This window comes from Corapipo altera, unplaced genomic scaffold, assembly GCF_003945725.1.
Source record: "Corapipo altera isolate COAL_440 unplaced genomic scaffold, ASM394572v1 343, whole genome shotgun sequence".
Classification (NCBI taxonomy): Eukaryota; Metazoa; Chordata; class Aves; order Passeriformes; family Pipridae; genus Corapipo; species Corapipo altera.
The window spans coordinates 6,910,762-6,934,477 of NW_020884913.1; the positions used below are offsets into that span (position 1 = coordinate 6,910,762).

Here is a 23,716-nt window from a genome sequence, read left to right on the forward strand (position 1 = left end):
TGTCTCTGCAGAGGCTGGACTGGTGCTGGAGGATGGAGTCTGGCAACTTGCAGCAATAGTTAACCTGAGCGATTGGTGTATCCGCTGGAGGAAGACACCTAGACCCCACTAGAACATGGGCACGTTAGTCCGTCCTCCCTCAGGAAAGCTACAGTGTGGATGAGTGTTGGAGGCGCCTCTCCCGAATTCCAAGAGCACATTTCTGGAAGAGACCCCTCGGGAAGGAGGGGGGATGTGAGAGGACAGAAGCCGGGCTGCTCCCGCGGCCGTTAAGGTTTCAGGGGCACGTCGCCGCCTCGGGAGCGGCACAAGGACCTGGGTGAGACAGTCCAGGAGACCTGCAGGGAGCTGACACGTCCTGGGCATCTCCTTCTGATCCTGCTAAGTGAGCCACAGACCCTTCCAGACATTTGGGGAGCTGCCGTTTCCCTCGGGGCGCTGCGGAAGGCGGTGGACGCCAGGCATCCGTGCAGTTCACACCAAGAGTTCCTTTGAGCTCCACATCCCATTTTTCCAGAACTCCCCTTCCCTGAAACTGGCTATGCAGGACTTGAGATTGTACATTCAGCATCAATACAGTGACACAGGGGCACAGCTGGCACCGGACAGCGGGGACTCAGCAGCAGTTCGTGGACAGCATCAGAGGATCCGTCACCACGGCAACCTTGGATCTGCTTGGATCTGCTCCACACTGTAGCTGCCCACAACCCAAATCCTAAAAGGGTTTTCCAATTCCATTTCCAGACTCTTCCAACTCCAATAATTCTTAACATATACAGATATCCATATACAATTTTTTTTTTTTAATTAAAAAGCTCCTTCACATACACAATCATATATTGAATTAGCAAGAACAATAATATATTTCTGGAGCAGAAAAAGCGAAAACATCTGCTCTGCCAGTGCCACCCACAAACTAGACAAGGAACTAAGAAGAAGTTTGACAGTTTCAGATCACTTAGGAAACAGAAATTCTCTTGGCCTTAAGACAGGGAGCCATGCAGTGAAGGTGCCATGGAGGGTACAGCAAATGCAATATACAGAAAAAAACCACAAATTGTTAAAAATGTTTTCTTGTAAAGATTCTGGAGCCACAGGGTGAATCCTGATCATCAGGAGCTTTCTTTACAATTTGAGAAATACTGAATAGCACTGAAGCAGGAGAATGACACTGAAAATAAAGAGCTATGCCAACAGTAAAATATTTGATTTTGGTCAGAAGCTGTATTCCCTTTAATATACCAGGGGGATGCTAAATATTAAGAGTGCATTTGATTTACAAAAAGCCACCACTACCAACCCCATGGAAGACTGAAACATCCAACTCATAAGGGACTTTGATGTCTTGGCAACAAAACCTAAAGACACCAGAACTGAAGGCCTTCCCTGCCAAGGAAAAAATGCTCAATGAAATGCAAACCAAACAAAGAACCAAGGAAGGAAAAGAGAAGGGAACTCTCTTCCAAGAGTTACATTAGAAACGACTGGAAGAGGTAAAAAATAGGGAGGTGGGAAGGAGAACAGTAAAAAAGAGCTGTGCAACTTTGGGGCCAGATCAATAAAATTGGCAGAACAGGCTGCAGACAGGGTTTTTTATCTGTTTCAGTAACAGAAGTTACCCCCAAAGCTGAATTTGGGTATTTTAAACAGTATCATACCCACCAGCAAACTGCAACTCTGAATTTGCTTGGGACGCCCCTGCCCCACGGGTCTTCCTTATGAAATTATGGTTTATGGACAATCCCAGTGACAGCAGAGGTGGTTGTTCAGGACTGGGAACCATTTTCTGACTAATCCAGCTGTCCATTTTAGTTTTTTCCTTCTCAAATGGACTGGGGGAATGAGTTTCACCAGTACAAACTCGCACCCACCGAGACCCAGGGCCAGCCCTGCTGTACAGCACATTCAGCACCAGTTGCCCCAGTGCCACCAAGGGTCAGGAACTGGTTTGGTGGAGGTGGGAGGAGAACATAAAGTTCAGATGAGGGAGGTGGAGCAAGGTTGGGATCTCCCCAGGAATCCTCATCCCTTCATCTCCTGTGCCTCAGGTTGGCATGGTGGGGGGTAACGGGACCTTGGAGTGGTTACCCACTGCAAACACCTTCCTCAAATCAAACCCTGAAAGGCCAAACAGGAAAATATTTTGGTGTTCCTACCCTATTGCTCAGCTCAAAAATTTTACTGGCAATTTAGAGACATCCAGGTCCAGAGGCTCTGGAATGATGGAGCAGGAGAGTCACCTCCAGCCTCGTGGCCTTCACAGGGCTGACGAATCATCTACGTTACTGAAGACATGGAAAAATGATAAAAACAGAATTTTAACATAAAAATGGTTACTGCTGGTTCTGCAGTGCTTTTGGATGTGATGTGCAAAGCGTTCATGGAGCAAGCTCATGAGTGTGTCACCAACAAGCAGAGGGAGCGACCACAGGAGGGGTTTTCCTGGCTTAAAAGTCATCCTCGTTCAAAGTGAAAGAGTTAAACTTCTTCATGAAATACCTTAACAGATTTAACAACAGATATACTTTTAGTATCCCCTGCATAAAAGAAAAATACACATTATTTCAACAGCCAAGAAAAAACTGCAATTTATTAAGTTTCAAAGAATCTTCGTACTCTTGAAAGCAACTTTCGGTGCATGTTCTTTAACAATCACATTCTATGAGGAGAATAAACATTAAAAGCCACAATTGTTGGTTTTCTTTTTAATCTCAGAGTTACAGACATCTTTAATTCAAAAGGAAAAGGCAAAAAAAAAAGAAAAAAAAAAAGCCCCAAAACAAAACCCACCCACCCCTAACCCGCCAACAGAAATTTTCATTCCCAATTTGAAAATATCAGGAGTTTTTCTACAACTCAATGCTAAACTTCAGCATGGAAAATTGTATGTAAACACGCACATACACACATACATATTTTATATAAGTGTGTGTGTGTATATATATATAAAATATATATGTAACAGGCGTGTAATGGCAATGAGATGCAATTACTCTGAGGAAAGGTTATTCAGCTAAATACACTACTAAAACTTGAGGAAAAAAAAAAAACAAGTCTTGAACCCAGTTTGTGCATAGTTCATGATCCTCTATAAAACCAGCTTTTGTTAATTTGCAATCTTGCAGGACCCTTTTAAATCTGATAAAACCATTAAAAAGCTAATCTTCCAAAAAAAAAAAAAAAATGTAATGCACAAGTTTCCTGATCCAAGCAGGCAGGGAGCACAATGTTCATATAATTTTTAAAACATACTTGAAGTGTATGTTATTCCATTGTCTTTCTTCCTTTCAAAACAATCAAAAACATTGATCTTTTTTTTAAACATAAAGCGATTTTTTAATATATAAAGCACTCTTCAAACATCTATTTCTTTTGAGTCCATTATTTGGTAAATATGTAACTGCTACACATTAGATTAGGTATTTTCTTCTTTCTTACTGTCTTTTTTTTTATTTTATTTTGTTTTTTAATAATATCTTCAGTGCTAGGAGTTGGGTTTTTAAAAATACATGAAATGGTGTGGAGTTGCTCCTCGGGAAACCCGGCTTTCCTGAGACATCTTCCACCATGTGCAAGATAGTGATCACAAAGTTTTCGCCACTTCGACGAAGAGGAGGAAAACAACAACAAAAATAGTACACAGCAATGGCCAAAGAAAAGGATAATACAACAACACTGTTCAATCCCAGAGCTCTGAAGTAGCATATCTTCATTCTGAAAATAGTTTTCTTTACGATGGAAGTCTTTTTTTTTTTTTTTTTTTTTTTTTGTTTTTGGTTTTTTTTGTTTTTTTTTTTTGTAATTCCTTTTTTTATTTTAAAGTTTGAAGGAGAGAAAAAAAAGGTCTGTAAACAGGTGGGAGCCAAAACTCCTGGCTCCTCCAAAAGCAGTCAAAACTTATGTCCAAGTGCTTGTTTCTGTTCCTGCTTGCAAGGGAACTATCAACTCTTTACAATTATCTATGGCCACAGTTCAACAAGAGTATTTTTTTTTTTTAAACTTTATATTCCGAATGGAAAAATGGTGCAATACTCCGGTAATAATTTTCTTGCATTAGTCCACAATAAAAAGCCGCTAAAGGTAGATATACATATTATTCTCCAGAGATACACACTGTAATTTTTTAAAATGCAATAAGAGTCCTTGAGTAAACATTTACACGTGAATTGTCGCCGGCCCCTTCTATCAGTTTCTTTCCTTTTTTTTTCTTTCTTTTTTTTTTTCCTTTTTTTTGTCCTTTTTTTTTTTTTTTACCATTACAGGATTAGCTACAAGAAGGGCTGCGGACACTCAGTGCAAAGTTAGAAGCTAATAACAATTAAACATTTGACCAATGAGCAAATAAAAAGCATATACTGAATCAAAAGGAAAAAACTTCACACGTTGAGTTAAACCACACGTGGGCACACACACACACTCACACACACACAGGCACACTCACATCTGTCCCAACAAAAACATAGAGTCTGAACTTTTAAAAAAAAAAAATTCTTAGAGCCTGTTTTTTGTGTACTGATGCTGACCTGGAAGTGTAATAATTCAACTCAGAAAGTGTTCACATTTTGTTATTGGCCTGCTGGATTCAAGTATTTGCATGTTGATATGGTTTGTTGTCTTTTTTTTTTTTTTATTTTTTTTTTGTTTCTTTGTTGATTTTTTTTTTTACTTTTTTTTTTAATATATTTTTGGGATTAAAAAAAATGACATGAAAAAGTAATGAAACAAGGGCAATGTGCATAGGCAGATCCATGGGAGTAGTGGACACAGAGATACCCCAACCCTGCCCCCCCCCCCCCCCCACTCAACCTGTACAGTCCATAGTTCCCACTTGGATTCGTCACTTTTCTGTACCAATGGTAAATATCACACTTCACCCTTTCTGATTATTGGGTCCGCCTCTGTAATGTGCATAATATAGTCACAGGCTCATTTAAATAGGCTTTCATTTCCCCTTCCCACCCCCCTAAGTTGATAAAATAACCCTTTCCAGCCCAAATTCTGAAAAGTGCCCTTCATGATAGACCTATCCTAAGCAGCTTTTATACTTGGTTTTGAAAAAAAAAAAAATAAAATCACCATACAAACATAAAAAGACAACATAAACCAAAAAAGCCATGAAAAATAAAACAACAAAACAAACAATAAAACCTGTCATTAGCATGTGACACTGACCAAAAGGAGCCCATACTGTTTCAGGAACAGTTCACAAGGACTTCTGCAGTTTCGGATTCGATATTGGACAGAGGTACTAAGGAGGGCTGCCAGTCTCATGGGTTAAAGCTGGATTCTTCATCGAGCCCGGGACTGGAAAGGGTTACAATTTTTTTTTTTTTAAATTTTTTTTTTTTAAAATTTTTTTCTTTTTTCCTTTAGTGCTGATGATTGTTATTTCCATTTTGTTTTCTCTCTCGTTTCCTAGATGGACTCCCCGCTGAGAAGATCCCCCGGGAGAAGAGTATTCAGGGGCGTGGGGCTCCCGATGACTCTGCCGTCGTCGGCGCTGGGGGGTCCCCAAAGGCTGCTGGAGTACTGGGGGACCCCCCCCCCACAGCAGGTCGCTGCTGCCCTTGCCCCCCAGGCAGGGGGGGTTCCAGTGGCCGGTGTCGGGGCGCACCAGGCCGTGGGAGCTGCCGGAGGAGCCCAGGCGGGTCTGGGTGGATCCAGTGTTGGACTGCCAGCTGGAGGTGGGCGGCAGCGCCTGGCCCTGCGCTAGGAAACGGTTCACTTCTTCCTCACCAGCAAACTCGGCCAGGATGGTAGTGTTTCCCAGGACACACCTGAGGGCACAAACAAAAATGGTGGAACGGTGTGAGGCGAGGGGTGCAAAGGGCACTTCTGGGAATACCCGAGGTGGATGTCCTGTGAGAAAAGGCTGGGAGAATTGGGGTTGTTTGGCCTGGAGAAGAGAAGGCTTTGGGGTGACCCTAATTGCTGCCTTCCAGTACCTGAAGTAGCTAAAAGAAACATGGAGAGAGGCTATTTACAAGGGCCTGGAGTGACAGGAAAAGGGGAATGGCTTTTTCTATCTCACAGATTAGATATTAGGGAAAAATTCTTCCCTGTGAGGGATAAAGCACTTGGCACAGGTTGCCCAGAGAAGCTGTGGCTGCCTCATCCCTGGAAGTGTCCAAGGCCAGCTTGGATGGGGCTTGGAGCAACCTGGTCTAGTGGAAGGTGTCCCTGCCCATGCTAGGGGGTGGAACAAGATGGTCTTTAAGGTCCCTTCCAACCCAGGCAATTCTATGATTCTGTGACACAGATCCATCTAACTCCAAGCTGAAATTGAGGTGTAGATGTATAACACACCCACTCATTTTGACCAATCCCTGCCTCTTTGACAAAGCCTTCTCTGTCCTGTTTTCTATCCACCTTTCTGCATCAACAGGCAAACACCCAAAGCCGTATGTGTGGAGATCACCTCCTTCAACTGGGACTCTCTTTAGGTATAAGGATAAAAGCCCACAGCCAACTGCTGTTTCTGCTACCTCAATACTTTCATTATACTCATGCTATAACCTGTTCATAAAGAAAACTACTTTCCTACACTAAGCACCCAAGTATTCTCCTGAAACATCAGTCTCTGCATTCTTCATCCTCCCTGATTCACTGATTTCATCACTCAGATTCTCCCCTCCTGCTTTTATGTCAATTAATCCCATGGGTTTTAAAACTCCTAAAACCCACATTTTGTTGTCATACACTTCTCTCATAACTCCTTTAAAAAAGGTGACCACCATGAACACATTCTTAATTTATCATCGTTATGTCCTTTCTGCTGCTCTCTAAGGCTAAAACCTTGTCCCTCCCTCTGAGCTTCTTCTGGAACCCTTATCACATCTTACAAACTCTCTGCAGCCTTACAGGTGACAAATCCTAACTGGAAACAGTATTAATGGTGAATAAAGTTTTGTAATGACCTCTTATTCAGCAGTATATGAGTATCTATCCCCCAGCTAATTTTTCTATATCTCATTCAGGTAATTTTGAAAATCAGATTAAAGTAACTAGTGATCTGAGTTCTGACTCCTGGCAAATAAAATGCCTAAGAAATTAGCTTCTGAGATAAAGCTGGCTTAATAACCAAAGAAAAAGAGAGCAGAAACATACATGTGCAGAGACTTTTGGGCCTTGGCTGCTTCCTCCTTGGAACTGTATCGGACCACAGCATTCCCTTGTGTCAGGTTCAAGTGGAATGTTATGAGAGGGCCGTGTTGCAAACACAGTGTCCGCAGTGTGGAACCATCAATCTGGGGAGAGAAGGGGGCAAAGGTTGTCTGTGCTGCTGTGATGTTACTTAAAATGCTTGTTAAGCAAGTTTTAAAAGCTAAAGAGTGAGTACAAGTGAAAGGAAAAAAAAGAAGAATTTAATTACAGACTTAGCACTCTCTGCACTGAGAGAGACATCCTGTCTTTTCTTAAGACTTCCCTATAGTCCAGTGCACTAAATTTCCCAGTTTAGGTCATATAAATTATATTTATCATTGAAAGTCCATAGAAGTTGAGAAAGAAGTCAAAAGAAAAACACATTATTCATAAATATAACTTAATTTTCCCCAAGATCAGTTTGGATGTTTGCATTCAAGGCTTTGTGGTTTATATTCTTCCTTCTCAATGACACTGTGTGAAGGACAAGTAGAGGATTTAACAGACTTGTGAGAAGAACCAAAAAAACCCACAGGAAAAGCAGATTTTACATTTCTGTGCCTGCTTTAAAGCACCATTCACCTCCAAACTTACACATACACAAATGGTGCCCACTGAATGACTAATTACAGCCTTAAAAGTTTATACTTGATTTGACAGCACTTTGAAAACCTAACAAATTCCCTGAAGAAGACACCTGTAATAAATGCAGACTAATTATCCTTCCTTCAAATAATTCAAATAACCAAGGCTGCTAAATGTTGTTCTTATAATCCCTTAAATGGACCAGGTCTTTTTCCCTGACCAGTTAAGCACAGTTCCAGTTACCTGGGGGGTGAGGTTCCGAAGAACCAGCCAGCTGCTTGTTCTCCCTGAGCTGTCAGTACTCCATGCAGAACCTGCAATAAAATTCCACAAAAAAAAAAAGCACTGATCACGGTTTGCAGAGCATATTACAAGCAAATTTATCTGGAATCACAACACACTAGCAAGCCTTACTGCTACTGAAAACAAATCCTATGGCTATTGCCTCACACCTTGATTTACTGTCTCCTCTGGACTGAAAGGCTGCTGAAGGAAAACCTGCTCTTGTTACATTTAAAAGGTCTGTGGCTTTTTCCACACTCCCAGAGTAACTATGAGGAAACTGGCAGATGCAGGTATGACACTGCAGCGAACTGGATCTCCAGGATACATCAGAATTAATCTGGAAGGCACATTTTAAAAGCAATTCTGATGTCCAAGCTCAGGCTGCTGCCTGCTATTAAAGATTTTATAGCACTGCAGCACTCTGCTATCTTGCCAATGACAGATTAATGTGTATGACTTATTCAAAACAGGTATTTCTGCACTGACAATGTCCTGATTGAAGATACAAGGACATAACCAACAAAACCTGCTCTTCCAACCTCAGCCTGGTGTTTTACAGCTTGGAGTTTTGCATTAAGAAACTGTCCAAGCTTGGTATTTACGAGTGGCATTTGAAAAACCACAGTGGATCCTGTGGTCACACATGTGACCACACTCAGGCTGGAGAGAATCTGGGCAGCAGCAATATCTGCCCCCACAGGTGGGGCTTTGGTGAAGGAAACAGATCCAAAATTAATACCAAAAAAAAAAAGGGAAAAACATTTAATTCTCAGCTTAGTGAAAGCAGATTAATAAAACAGTCAGCTTTATAAAATAGGTGTAATACTTGCATATATATCTATATTTATACAGATATCTCTATACAGAGAGCAAATATACATATATATATATATATATACATATACATACACACACACACATATATGTATGTGTATACAGCCATGGTTTCCCATATTTGCATTTAAGCAAAACAACATCTAAAAAAAGAGTCTGTGTGAGAAAAATTAAGGCATTCCCTGAGGGCCCTGCAATGCCATCAGGTCCTAAATGCTTCACATCCATGCTCCAAATATGTATCCCATACTAAATTCCCTGAGCTGATATTAAAGCCTCGTAGGGCTTCAATATCAATCGTACCACAAAACTAGAAAGGCATTTTTAGAAAATAAGGAAATGGGAAAAAAAATCCCAGTTGGAGTAAATAATTTGGCAATTCCTGTATAGAATTACTCATGTGACCACCTGAAAGACAGCAGCTTCATTCAGGACTTAGCCAAAGTGAAATAAATAAATAGACATGAGATTAATCCCCAAAAGAGACACGACTCCGCTTGCACTGAACCTCCAGATTCTGGAGCCCAACACACAGAATAAAAGCAGGTGTTGTAAAGCAGAGAAGCTGTGGGTACCAGAGGAGTAAGAGCTGGTCCAGCCCAGGGGACTGGCTCCCCACGTGGATGATGGCTTGGTGTTGGTTAAGCCTGGAGGGGGTCTCGTCGGAGCCGTAGTGTTTCTGGGTACCTTCCACAGTTCGTGGGACAGAGAGGCTTGTGTGTGGGAGATCGGGCCAGAGGACCACGTGGACTTGATGTCTGACAGTTTACCTGCAACAGGAAAAAAAATACATTTGTGTCTTCTTAATTTTAAACCCCAAGTAGGAAGGGTATCATTGAGTACATTCCTCCAACTTTTCAGGAGGAAAACAACAACAACCTTCTGTACCATCCAGTGCTATCAATCCTATATCCTTTGAACCTACACTGTTTACAGTTTCAAACAATATTGTATTTAATGAACCTCACAACACCTGCTATGTACACAGTTCCCTCTTTAAAATCTCCTACTACTTCTCTTTCTTTTTAAAGATGATACATGAAAAAAAGGCCAGAAAATGGACTTAGGTATTTGAAATCTAATTGCACCAAAATTATAATTAAACACTTTAAGATTGTCTCTCTCAAAGGTTTAACAGGATTTAAACTTTTTTTTTAACAACTCATTTTATCTAACAAAGATATATTCTTCTGACATATTATTAAAATTCTAAAGATCAAAGACCAATAAAAACTTTATTTCTTAATATTCAAAGTAACTGATACTCTTTTTTCCAAGTATCTTTGAGGAAAATGAAGTCTGCAGAAGTTCAAATCATATCACAACCTGTCACTCTTAGTAATTTTTTGCTGTTCAGTTTGTTATTTCCCTAATCAGTTTTTAAACTCTGACTACTGTTCCTGCCAAATCAGAGTTCAATAAAAAAACCACAAAACCAACAATAGCAAATACAGTTTGGCATTTAGAGAAGCAGACAAAATTGATTTAAAATACGAGTACCAAAATAAACCTCTTTATTCACCTTCAGACTTACACCTCCCTGCCTTTCCTCCTTGTACCAACACATGTTGTGCAATTAGGGCCCAATTTCCTTGTCACAGCACAGTCCTGCTGTCACCAACACTGGCAGCACGTGTTGGACTGGAATGGACTGAAAGGGACACATCCTGCATCTTCTGCCACAGCAAAAGATGTTGTGACTGTGCTGCCTTAATGCTTTAATGCTGATTGCAGAGAATAAGAAAATACTTGGTCTGACAAAGTCTAAGATGCAAAAATCTTGTGAGTTTTTACAAGACTAGATTTGAACTGGTAGATTTAAGTTTATACTGGATCAGTGCTTTGCATCAAGGCAGCCACTGAGGGTTTTTTTATCAATGCTAAAGCCAAATTTACCAGTTGCCAGGTCACAGCCTCAGTTATATACACACACACACTCTCTCCCCAGATTGCCTCCATTTATCCAAATCGTTTAACTCAATGATTTTATATTGAATCACAACAATTCAAGTGAAAGGGCAACCACTCTCCCATCTTCTCACAAACTGGAGCAACAAAAACAATTTGACAATGACGATGAGGACATTAATGAGTGTAAAATGGTGTGAGGGAAGGGAGCAAGTCTGAGTTGGAGAACTCAGAGTAGCCCAGCCTGTGATGTGGCACACGACACATGCACATCACCACAGACCAGATGTTGCTATGTCACTACTTCTCATGGGGGTAACACAAACATTAGATGACACTGCAAAAATATAAGAAGCAAATAAAGCAGAAATACATGGCAGATAAAGAAAAGCAAGCCATTCCTTTCTTTTCCTTTCACTGGAGGAAAACATTCCAAACAGCCCCTTTTTGTTCTGCATTCTGCAGTATGACCTGGAGGCTGCACCTCCCTTCATCCAGAGAAGTGAAGGGTTTTCAGTGGTTAGATGTGAAAGTGCTAATCCACACAACAGCCCCAACACATTTTTACAATGGGACAAACTGGATATTTAGGTAGACAGTTTGCAAGTAAAGTTGCCATGTTTTGCAGAGATACACTCCAGCATTCAGAGCTCATTAAAAAGAACGGGGCAGTTATTTAGTCCACTTACAAGCTCAGTCATACAGGGCAGCATCAGGCTTTGGCTTGGCTATTAAAAGACATTTAAGGGCCCCAAGAAACCCAACCCCTCCAGAGACATGCCAAGTTAAGTCCTGGAGGTACTACTAAAGCTTTTCCTGAGCTGAAGATGTTTCACTTTTAAGAGTGAGTTTAGTAACAAAATTTTCACATCAGCTCTTACTGGAAGTGTCTAGCAGGGGTGTTCCTGCTGAGGTCCTAGACAACATTCCTCCTCAGAGGTCTCGATGCCAATACAGAGTGACAGCCCATGGCACCAAATGGAATAAACACATTTTTCCTGAGCACAGTTCCAGGCACACCCTCCAACACTCCCCGCTGAAGGGCTGCCGGGAGAGCTGCCCACCGAGCCCAGCGCTGAGAACACGCTTCTGTCTCTGGCAGCAGTGCTGTAACCACTGGGAAAGCACCTCCTAGGGCCTTTTGCTGAGAATGCAGAAGGATGTGGAAGTAGAAAGGCCAGTTCCGTACCTGCAATGCTAGGTGCAGATGCAATGCTGCTGAAAGAGCTACTGTAGCCGGAGGCACTAAGCGGCCAGGCACTCGATGAAGGCAGCGTGGCATTCTGAGATGATGTTGGGGATGACCCTGCAGAACCAGCAGAGAAGCAACTAAGAAAGATGGGCATAATGATGTCTGGTGTGACATAAGCAAATCTGTTATGTGCAAATACAAACCATGCAAAGGCATTTTTCTCCTTAATCAGCCTGGTCTCTGAAGGCTAGGGATGAAATGTTATTGAAGGTGTGTTACAGTGAAGCAGAAGTCTTTGGTAGAAAAGAGAAGAAAGCTGGCACAGTAGCAGTTAGAGAGTGCCTGTGAGGGAGGCAAATTCTGCGTTTCCTTTAAGATATGTGACTCAAAAAAATTAGTGTTAAACTGTTTAGTCTCAAGGAACAGGCTTCATTTATCAAGGTCCTCTGCCAGCTGACTTAGGTAATGGCAACTCTAGATGAGCAGAGATGCATATGATAAACTAACCTCTTACCATGGGTGATCTGTCCTAAATTACTCAAGGTAAGTACTTCCCCTACATCCTAATGCCCACAAACATCTTTAAATTTTTGCAGACTTTCAGTAAAGTAAGGATATATTTTAGCAATCTCTTCTTCAACTGATAACATAAATGAAATAGCCTGAAACTACCTCAGTAAATCATTTACAATCTGAGGAGCTATCTAAGAATACATTTCCTTGCTGGCAGCAAATGAAAGAAACTGAACATAAAATAAAAAAATCTTCATTACAAAGACCAGAAGAGCTGGAAGTATTCTCTCCAGCCACCAACAAAATCAAATGTGTATCCCGGGTGACTTATCATTCCTGTCACACGTAGATGGACTGTGATACTGAAACATCTTTAACTGACTAATAAAAATGGGTGAGTTCTTTAGAAAAGAGCACTGTACTGAGGGAGAAGGGAGGAATTTAAAGGACAAACTCATCCCTCACAGCTCAGTAAAAAACAAAGGCTGTCTGTTCAACTGGAACAGCAACCCACCAAACTTCCCCTTCACCACACCCCCTGCACTCCACAGGACACCAACAGAGACATCAAGTTTCAAGCAAAATAACTCCGTTATTCTCTGGAAATAACCTATTCCCTAGGCAGGAGTGATGGAATTATAGCAGACTCAAAAGCCTACAGAGCTGACACTGGTCCTGATTCCTTGTGGCTACGTCTCTCAGCTCATAGCAGCTGACCCTGCAAAGCTTCATTAGCAAACAGGGCAAAGCAAAAACCAACCCAAAAGCTTGGGTTTTGCCTGTTTCCAAGGGAACACCACAGTCTAACCCTCTAAATGGGGATCAGCTCTGTCAATACAATCTGTGTGCTTTAGGCTGCACTGTTCAAAGACAGGCTCTTCCCATGAAAGCCACAGTCTCATATGGATGGGTACTGAAACCACAAACAATTTTACCTAAGAGCAAACCCCTGGGTTATATGAGCAAAAAGAAACAGATTCTGAACTATATTTTTATTAAGATTATATGACCAAATGAAAAAGCTAATGAGGAAAGGAAGCACAGGTGGACCCCAACAGTCCTTGCTCTGCAGAAGGCTTGAGTTCCTTTTAGAGCCTCTTTACTTCTGCAAAGACCATCTCTGCTGACCCTCTCCAAGAAGCAAATTATTTCTTCATTCTACCAGCAGATTATACACCAGCAGAGCCAGTGTTCCTTCTATAAAACAGGAAGGCCTGTATTAGGTATCATCTGACTTACAGGTACAGCTCTGTAGGTTTAGGCTTTTGGCCTGAAGAGAGTATTTCTTGGGTGCACTGTATTGGAGCTGTCACTGAATTACACCTTTATACTTCTTATAACTTCAAACTCTGCCTGCCCCTTGAAGCACACTTGGGTCATTGAAAGTTAATTCAACATTATTCATGCACACAAATACTCTGTCCTTCAGCATAAATAAAGATTGTTTCCTGGCAAGAGAGCACTCAAAGGGTTGGAGGCAATGAAACCTCTGCCTCCTTTCCCTCATGTTTCCCATCCCTCGCTGAATTAACAAGCCCAGAGCTGGACACTCATTTCAAGGATAGTTCTGATTTACAATCTGTGCTGATACCACAGATGTAACTATTAGAACAAAATCCACATTTTTAATCCTGACAGATCCTTCTGGACAACCTGACTGTGCTATTTCTGTGCCATTTCTGTGCCTATTACAGTGCTCTAATAGAGTGCAGATGACTTGGCTATTTCAGCACCCTGATCACAATTAAATCAAGCCACCTTTCCTTTTGATCCACTTCCAGTACATCCAGCTAACAAGTCCCAATGTTTGATTGTTTTATAGAATTCTCTTTTTATTCTGAAGTAAGCACTGCCAAGACAAAAGGAATGGAAATGACACTGGGAAATAGTAGTTTACTAGTCAATTCCCCTAATTTTTTCTTTTCTTTTATATGGCTTTGGGGATAAAACAGCTCTAATTTATTTTGCTGATTGATCTTCTAACAAAGCTACAATTAATTAGTGTGCCAGAAGCCTGCTGCCTCAGCAACAACTGTGGAACTTTTGTACTGTGTCTTCTTAGCATTTCACAGTGTAAGTAGGAGGGTGGGCAGTGTGGAGAGCAAAATCTTGTTCAAAACCAAGTGTTACAGGTTAGGAAAAACTTCCAGTGACCACAGAAGTTTAAATTACATCTCACAGCCTTTTCCAATAGAAAAATATTTACATTCCCATGGAAAACAAGAAACTTCTTAATCCCATATTTAAAACAAGTATTTCTGGATATTCAGTGAAAGTTCTGAGCGGAAGCATTATTAGATTAGGAGTACATGCAAAAATATGCTGTATCTGTAACAAATGAGATCAACATTTTTTGAGAGAAGAAGAAAGAATGCACAGATGTGAAAGTAACTTGTGTGTTTACCTCCACTCTTGAGGAGATAGCGATTAACATCCTGTATCGTGGTGTTTATGGTAGGCCCAGTTGGAACACTTCCAGGAGTAACATCGGGGTCATTTTCAGGATCAATATTCTGCAGTCCTTTCCATGGCACTCCTGGATGAAACTCTGTTCCAAATACAACAGAAAAGAGAAGGGTGTAAGGTCACAATTCTCTGCAGTCCCCGTGCATCAGAAGGATGCAATAAATCAATCCAACAGTACATTTTAAGGACATCAGTTCAACACCAAGGCTTTGTGTTTTGTTACCTGGTGGCCAGTTTATGCTGGAGCCATTGGAAATCTTATCACTATCGGATTTGGCACGTGACCAGCTGTGAGGAACAGCTACAGGTGGGCTGGCAGGAGACTCACTGTTCTGAATCAGATCATACCGGCCATAGGAGTCATCAATGGAGGACTTTCCTGGAGGACCAATACTTAAACCTCCAGGTATAGCACCTGCAAGGAATGAGATGGAAAGGCTTCGTTTAGGAGCAGGACTAACTTGGGCTATGGAATTTCATCAGTCCCTGTGTTTTGTTATTAATTTCTTTTTTTTATTATTAATTTTGGTATTACAAAGGTAAAAAGAAAATTAAAATACAAACACAGTAAGCCAGGCTTAAGAGCCTCTGAAGCCTTACTAGGGACTACAGCTGTGAGATGAGCTGCTGGTACAATCTAGACTCAAGTTAAAGAAATTTGCACTAAATTCCTGCCAAAAAGAGACTTAAGTAATTCAAATCATTACACTGATGGTAAATAGGAACTTGCTGTGACAGCATACTGAGGAATAGCACTGTAGGCAACCCCTTATCTCATCCTTCCCAAGGCATTCATTGCTGATGGGATGGATGACTTAAAATTGTTCTCATGTTCCTACAAACTATCAAACAACAATTTGGCATAAGCAGTGCAGCTACTTTCACAATAAAAAACTTGTCACAGAAGGAATAAATTCATGCTGCTCATAATAAAATCCAGGATACATTAAAGTTAACAGAGCCCCATGTTCCAACAGAATAAACTTGGTACAGGAAATAAAGGAATAAGTGACTCAGGATACTGGAGGTGTTAGGGATGAAGGTGTTCAAACAGATTAGCAATCACTCTGGGAAAAATAAGAAGTCTGTGCTCCTAATTCCAGGGTGGGTGGAATCCAAAGGCAATCCATCATGCCTTTGTACAGTACTGGCTGGGAAAGGTTGATGATATTGGAAAAACTGTGGGAGAAAGCCCATGTAAAGTTTTTTAGGATTGAAGGTATACAGGTCTGGAATAAGAGGAAGGTTGTGGGACTTGTTTTGCCGACACTAAAGGGTTGTTTTATTTGAACTCCATGTGCTCAACAACAAAATTCAACAAATGAAAAAACCATTTCTACATTGCATGTAGGAATTGAGAGCTGCAGGCACTTCAATGTACTGCTGAATGTGACTGCAGAAATCATCTATAAAGTCTCACGAGCTCACAAGGCTTTCGGTACCAACCATTTACGAGCACTTACACAAGAAAGTAACATGAGAAAAATTATTACAATTTACCGTGGCTCAAATCCCAAAAAACCAGACTGACACAGGGATCAGAGGGGACATACCGTGCTTGCTGGAGTTCTGGTCAAGAGAAGAAGCAGCACTAGACAGATTATCCATTGAGTTGGGGTGTGTCCACTGAGGAAGGCGAGACTGGGACTGAGAAGTGTCCTTCACTGACAAACCACCAGTAATGTCCATGTTATTTACATTCATGTTCGGGTTCAGTCCAGCTGAGGGGAAACAGGTCATTAGATATCCATCACAGAATTAAAAGAGGTGTTTAAAAACCCAGCTACAGGAATTACTGAACACCCATGTGTGTATATGTGTCACTTACAACCTGTTGTCAAGAACTTTTGATTTTATGGGAACACCAAAACATCTCCCATTCAGAAAATGGTAAAACTTTGCTAAAAAGGGGTGGAAAAAAAGATGTAGGGATAATATATTAAAGTTGTCTGTCGTGTTTCTACTTACAGTCTCCTCACTTGTCTCAGGAAAGGCATTCTGGAAGAATGCACTGGAATGTTATGTTTAAACCAGTGAAGAGTTTGCAGTATTCCATGGCTACACCAAAATATTCCCAGTGTCTCCCCAGCACACCCCCATGATGTCTGCCACTTCATTTTGCTAACAGCATTTTAAAAATCCCAAACAAAGCAACCAATTAAAGGCCAAACAGCAGCTGTTCATCAGAGCAGGTATTTTACTAGTTGGGTTTGTATTTTGTATACACAGAACAGACTCACTCAGACTGTTATTCAGGGAATAACTTTGACGTGCTCCTGTGACATGAATCTGGGTCTTTTTTGATATATAATCCTGAATGTTAGCAGATCACAGGAAGCTGAGAAATCATAAGAACCTCTTAGACTTAGGCCTTTAATTCACAAATTCTTTTGCCTTCTGATGCTCCCTGCCATAACAGCTCACCACAGCAGTCAGAATTACCTTCTTAGCTGCTGCATGGCAGATAAAGCTTGGCAATTCTATTGTACCCAGCATAAAGAGAGTCACAAAGAGATTAAATTAATTCCTTTATGTCATAAAGGAAGTCTGTAGCATACATCAAACAATCACACAGGTCTGAAAGGTTGCTCTGTTCTGCCTGTCTCCAGGCCCAATCGATTATTTTGACATCAATCATATTTGACAGATCTATGTCTAATCTACCAGAGAATGGCTGCTGAAGAAGATTTTAGGAACTTCCCAGAAAATTCATTCCAGTACTCTACTTTGCTTAAAGCAACCAAATGATCCTTAATGTTTAGCTAGTTCTCCTTTTAGGTAACAAAAGTTTATTACCTCTTGCATTGGCCAAGAAAACTTATTCACAGTTCTCTTTTACATTTTTGAAGATTCTTGCATGTCTCTTAAATCCTCTTTAGATTATAGCGAGCAGAGGATTTCATTTTTTCCTTAGTAGTTGTGTTTTTGAAACATCTAATCACCTCCCCTACACTCTGATGCATTTACTTCTTGGAATACACTGGCCAAAACTGATGTCTTACCAGTGCTGATTACAGTGGAAAGATGACTTTCCACGACTTTCCCAGATGATATTCCTGTTTATCAATATGACATTTGTGCATTTTACATCATGATGTTGTTAATTTACACTTAGTTCATAAACAGCAACACAAGTGAATAGTTAATAAGGCAAATTTTGTGTTCTGGTTATTTGTAGGCAGAACACAGGTGAGCAAATACAGCTACCACAAACCTCAAACACAGCCAAAACACAGGCGTGTAGAGCCATGATCTTGTTTTGGCATTTCAACGTTATTTAAAAAACATATATATTTATGTGTTTATATTTGTTACACTGTGGAGCAAAATATTTAGATGCTGAGCTAAGGAAACAGACTCCCTCTGTGTTTTCCACGTGGACCTGCTGCAGGGAGGACACTCACCAAGAGGGTAAGGAGCAAAGGTGTTCGGTGAAGACTGTTGCTCTTTGGTCTGCAGGTCAGGTAGGCCGGGAGCCTGGGGATGGGGTGAAAAGCTATCCATGGCTGATTTGCCTGCAGAGGGGTGCAAAGATAGATGTGGAGGGGGAGGCTGCTGCTTCATAAGCAGGGCCTGGGCCAGCTGGCGCTGGTGCTGCTGGATCTGCTGCTGCATGTTATTGATTGTACGTGCAACCTGCAGGAGAGAGAATCAATAAATGCTCAATGGAACAAAAAAGACACCAGATTTCTTTCTCTGCAGTGAAATAACACAATAGATCTCTTTACAAATAAGAATTGACTGTATTAAGGGGTGAAGAGCTTTCCTCCAATAACGCTGTGAAACAGCTTTAACACTCAGCACCCTTTGCTGTCACACATTCCTGCTTTAAGGATGCTTTAGCTGCTTTGGTATAATGTCATTCAGTCTTTTTAAGCTATTGAAACCAAAGTAATGCAGAGATTGGGCTGGCAGGCAAACATACTTGCTGCTCCTGTTGTCTCATGGGTCCGGAAACATTACGCTGAGCCTGTAACATCTGCTGCTGGATTTGTAAACGTTGGTACGCCTGGAGAGACAAGGGAGAGGTCAGAGCCCAAACACACACAACAGGCTGAACGTGCTGGCTAGAGCTGCTCTGGTACATCATGAAATAGAAAAGACAAACACTGGAGTTCTCTGAAAACAGTCTATGAAGCTAAAGTAAAAACCTTGTCACAAATGTATTTTATAATATATTTATTTTAGTCCAGTGTTCATTTTTGTGGGGTTTTTTGTGGTTTTTTTCAGTTCTGACAACACTGTAGTTAAATTGCTTTTGCTGCTTTATTCCTGAAAAATTCCACGATTTTAAAATGGTTAGCTTGGCAGCAAACTGATCTGCAAGGTGCTTCTCTGAAAGACATGAATTCAAAATCCAAAGGAATTCTATGCAGATATTTTTCAAGTAGCTGGGTACTGTTAAATTATTATGACAATAATGCTGTGCTCCTCAAAACGTAAGGAGAAATGAATAATAGTATCAAACACTGTTACTAACAGAACAGTTTCTCTAGCACGTTGAGAGCAGCAACTAAGCTGGTTTGTCATCCTCAATTCTATGCTTAACCCTGGCAAATACTGACTTTGCAGTATCTCTTTTTAAAATAATCTTAAAATCCAATTCAAAATTTTCATATGCACACACACATATATATACAAAATTTTCACACAACAGCAAAAGAACATGTTTACAAAAAATAAGTAGTTCTTATCATATGGTATTTTTAATATACCATTAATTCCATTAATTAAAGGAAATTTGCCCTAGGCTTTATGTTTTAATGAGGCAAATGAAGGAAGTTCTGCAGGTAACTCAGGTGACCAGCACTGCCAAGATTTCTCTGGTTCTGTTGTGACACACCTCCCAGCTGATCAGTCAGTGGTCTATATTGACATGTAACACACACATCAGTGCTGTTTCAGAATACACTGTTACTCATAGCAGTAGGAAGACAACCGACTTTTAGTTCCACTGATCAGCTGTAAAGGATAATTATTCCACAAATGACTATTTATAAAGCCTGAGGCAAAAAATATGATTCTGTTGCTTTAAAAAGAAACTCTACCAAAGAAATCAGGACCTGATTGTTTTGAAGATCTGTCATGTCATTTAAAAGTTTAGATAGCAGTTCCCCATTTTATCTTCATGCCTTCAATTCTGATTTAGAGCTTATTTGCCATGTCTTTTAACTTACCAGCTGCAGCTGATAGAGCTGGTTCAACATCGTCATATGCTGAGGATTATTAATTGGCGAGGTTAACTGTGCAGGGCTGAGACCAATGTTTTTTGCTGCAAACTGCAAAAGCTGTGCTTGAACCTAAGGAAGAGCAGTGTATTAAACATTGTATGTTCTCTTTTAACAGTGACAACTGCGTGAGCCATTCATAAGTGTCATAAAACTTCAGCTGGAAAATATTACTGTTACCCGAAGTGGTGGTACTGTGAACTATCCAAAAATTAGCAAGGTTATCTTAATAACCATACTCAAAAGTTCATTTACAGAAAAAGAGATGAGAACAAACTGCTTGGAAACACCCACTGTTTGCAAAAAGGAACTCAATGATGTGCCCTCACAAGTAATGTACATAATGTGAGACCATCTCAGCCATGCAACATGTAAATAGATAACAGGGACACAGCCAGGCAGCAGTGGCTGCAAACCTCAGGAGAGGAGAGTATGGAGGAGTTCTAGGGAAAGGGAAAACTTATGAGTGGAAATCTAACCTGAGGGGATAGAAACTGAGGCACTTGAGCACGAAGACTAGGCTGGGATGAATTAAGAGGTTGCACTGGCGGTTGCTGCGGCTGTTGCATGGTCCTGGCTTGTGCTGCTCCGCTATTGCCAAACATACCCAGATTGCCACTCGGTATCTGCAGCAGGACAAGAATGGCACTGGCATGTAAAGACATCACTCAACACATAACCTGGATGTTACTTGTCTGTGCAGTCTCTATTCTCAGTGGTTATGACAGGCACGAATAAAGAAAGCAGCACGTACAGACTGTGTTGACAACCGGGTTTAGAATCGGGCATGGCAAGGATTGCCACGTACCCAACATCCCAAACCCCCAAAGCTTTGTACAGATGCCTGAACAAAAGGCAGCTGAAGTTGAACATGGCTTTTATAAAGATGCATAGCCCTGGAGGGTCGAGAGATGAACAGTGCAAAGTACCTGCCCAAAATGTTTGCATTTGTGTAGCAAGGGAGAATGGAGGCATTAAACTCACAGCAAACCCCAACCTCAAGTTAGGTAAGCAGTTTTTGTACTTGATCATTTTACAAAGCTCGTGAAAATGGACATGCTGTTAGTGCAGGCTCTCCTTCAGAAAGATGGGCTTAATGGGCTGGAAGTGCTGGACAAGCACTGCCTTTAAAAAACTAACTTTAAAAGAATATACATAAGAAGAGCCACCCTAGAATGACACACAGCGTTTTTCTGTGTTGTTTTAATTTTTGCTAGAACTTCAATTTGATGGCAAAAATAACCTTTTCATAATCAACAGCCTTTATAGCCTCTCAGTCTTATGGTTTTTATCAGTCTTCCACCCCATCTCCTTTCCTTTTCTCTCCCTTTCAGCACGTTCTACCCAGGGGCCAAAACACCCCCCTTGCCTCAATGCTCCATCTGACCTGGGTGCTGGAAGTCCAGCTTCCTTCTTGCCACCTGCAAAACTATGAGCTACATTGACACTTAGAGCAGGAATAAAAAAGCCCCCCTTCACTTCTCCCCATCTCATCACTGAATAATTAAGCCTGCCAGGAAAAATGAACTCGAGCAATGTCTCTGCCTCTGAGTGTGACAACTTGCAATGCCTCAAAAAAAGGGATTTCCATCAATCAAAGCAGAGCCACACCAGGGTTCAGGGATATAAATTCACAACACCACAGACTCTTCTTAATGGAAGTGTGTCATTAACAGGCTAATTACAACTAAGCAGTTGTTTCATGTCCTATAAGGTGAAACGTTTACACAGCAGGTAGTTCCTCCACTGATATTTCACGTGAACAAAGATGTTGCACTTTCAGTTTAAACCCGTTTTCCCCGGGGAAGTGACGGACGGGCTCTAGCAGCTAATCCAAGAGAGCTGAAATTCACCTTGGATCTCCCCTGACAGCCTTACCTGTCTAGAAGAATTCAAGTTTTGCATGCCCAGCCCTGAGGCAATCCCGCCCAGGGTCTGATTAGGGAGTGCACTGTTTGAAAGGGGGAGCTTCAGGCTTGGTGAAGGCAAAAATGGTGAAGTAGTGGGCTCTTCCACTAGGCCGCCATCCTGATTGGAGAAAGAAAGGGTGAGCTGTGTGCGGTGCCAGGAGCCGACAGCACACAAAACAGTGTCCCATGGAGACAGAAAAGGGCATGGATGAATAAAAATATATATATACAAAAAAAAGGTATGAATAACAGGGAATGAGAAGCATGGAGTGAAGGGAGAAGAAAGAGAGAAACAGTATTAAGGTACTGTTTTTCTTAACTCGGTTGCTCTTAATCCCCAAATGCACAATCACCCTCACCCACCCCTCCAGAGGAAAGGAGGGATTCTGGCAGCCAACTGCAGAGCTATCATGTGGCCATTGCCTTCTCCCCACTTGGATTATCTCCGCTTTTCTCCACCAGATTGAAAGGTGCAAAGGGAAAAGAGCCAGCACATTTCAGGGAAGTCCTCTGTCTGTTTGGAAAACTCTCAGCAGCGGAGTGCAGACATCAGACACACCGCTTTAGCCAACCCAAAACTTGGGAGAGGCCAGATCAGCTTATTTAACATCAGTCTGGATTTGGTTCCACATCATAGCTCTGCTCTTAAAAAAAGCATTTTTGCACTAATCCCCTTTCCTAACTGAGACACATGAGCCTCTTTTAATATTCACATAGCGCTGAGTTATTAATACCCACTATGAAACATTACACTGCACCCAGTGAACACAAACCACTTAAACCCAGTGATGACAATATCGTCTGTGCAGCCTTTCTGAACATCCCCAGGAGGAGGCAGATTTTAGCAAGGCAGGAGGAGCCCCCTCTGATAACTGGGCTGGCAAGGAACCACGGCTGAGCGTGGCTATGATGCACAGGAGGCAGCCCCCACGGGGGGCAAACAGCAAGGCAGAAAATAAAATAAATTACAGAATCCCCAATCAAACAGGTAGATATCTCACTCATATTACAGTGGGGCACTGAGTTCTATCTCAAACTGTGCTTTGATGTCTGGGGAGCCTGCGGCAAGCATGATCAAATAACACTGTGTACAAAGCAGGGCTCCGAAAAAACAGGCAGAGTGAAAAATCTCTAATTTGCAATGCGCTGGACTGGGGTTTTTCAGGCAATATGTTCATTGCAAGGAAAGGCTTTTTGAACAGGTGAGGAGCCTGGTTATTTCAACCTATAAATTCAGTGCCCCAGAAGATTGTGAGATATTGATAAACCTCCTTTGTTCAAAAAGCAGTCCCGTCTGCGAACCAGATACCCAAATAAATGACCTAATGCAGCAAGCATGCTCAGTGAATTTTATGTTCTAAGTTAATGCTGAAAAATGCATTTTCAACAGCTCTCCTTTGATGCAAAGGAAAAGTTTCTTTAGTACGAGGCAAAGTGACACCTGACATGTTATCTGACTATCCTGAGGGGGACACTGACATTTTCTAATGATATCCCCAAGGCCTTTCAGCTCGAGATATTTTACATTCTACTGGACATCAGTCACACTCCACAAACAACTGCAGCTTGCATGACAGTAACAGGTTCAAGGATTTCTCTTCAGATCACAGACATAGGTTTACAATTCTACCCTTCCCCCTTTAAAGTGAAAA

At 41.4% G+C, this 23,716-nt stretch overlaps 1 protein-coding gene across 1 annotated transcript in view; it reads right to left on the reverse strand.

Annotated features, from left to right (window-relative positions):
• Positions 1–2,562: 2,562 nt before the first annotated feature.
• TNRC6C (trinucleotide repeat containing 6C) overlaps positions 2,563–23,716 on the reverse strand; it is a 99,681-nt gene continuing 78,527 nt past the window's right edge. Inside the window, 14 exon segments of the mRNA XM_027654328.1 lie at positions 2,563–5,544; positions 5,546–5,777; positions 7,108–7,247; positions 7,972–8,042; positions 9,423–9,617; positions 11,945–12,061; positions 14,865–15,008; positions 15,150–15,341; positions 16,480–16,647; positions 18,331–18,562; positions 18,852–18,935; positions 20,104–20,226; positions 20,634–20,780; positions 22,033–22,182. Coding sequence (XP_027510129.1) covers positions 5,416–5,544; positions 5,546–5,777; positions 7,108–7,247; positions 7,972–8,042; positions 9,423–9,617; positions 11,945–12,061; positions 14,865–15,008; positions 15,150–15,341; positions 16,480–16,647; positions 18,331–18,562; positions 18,852–18,935; positions 20,104–20,226; positions 20,634–20,780; positions 22,033–22,182 — 2,124 coding nt within the window. The 3' untranslated portion in view covers positions 2,563–5,415.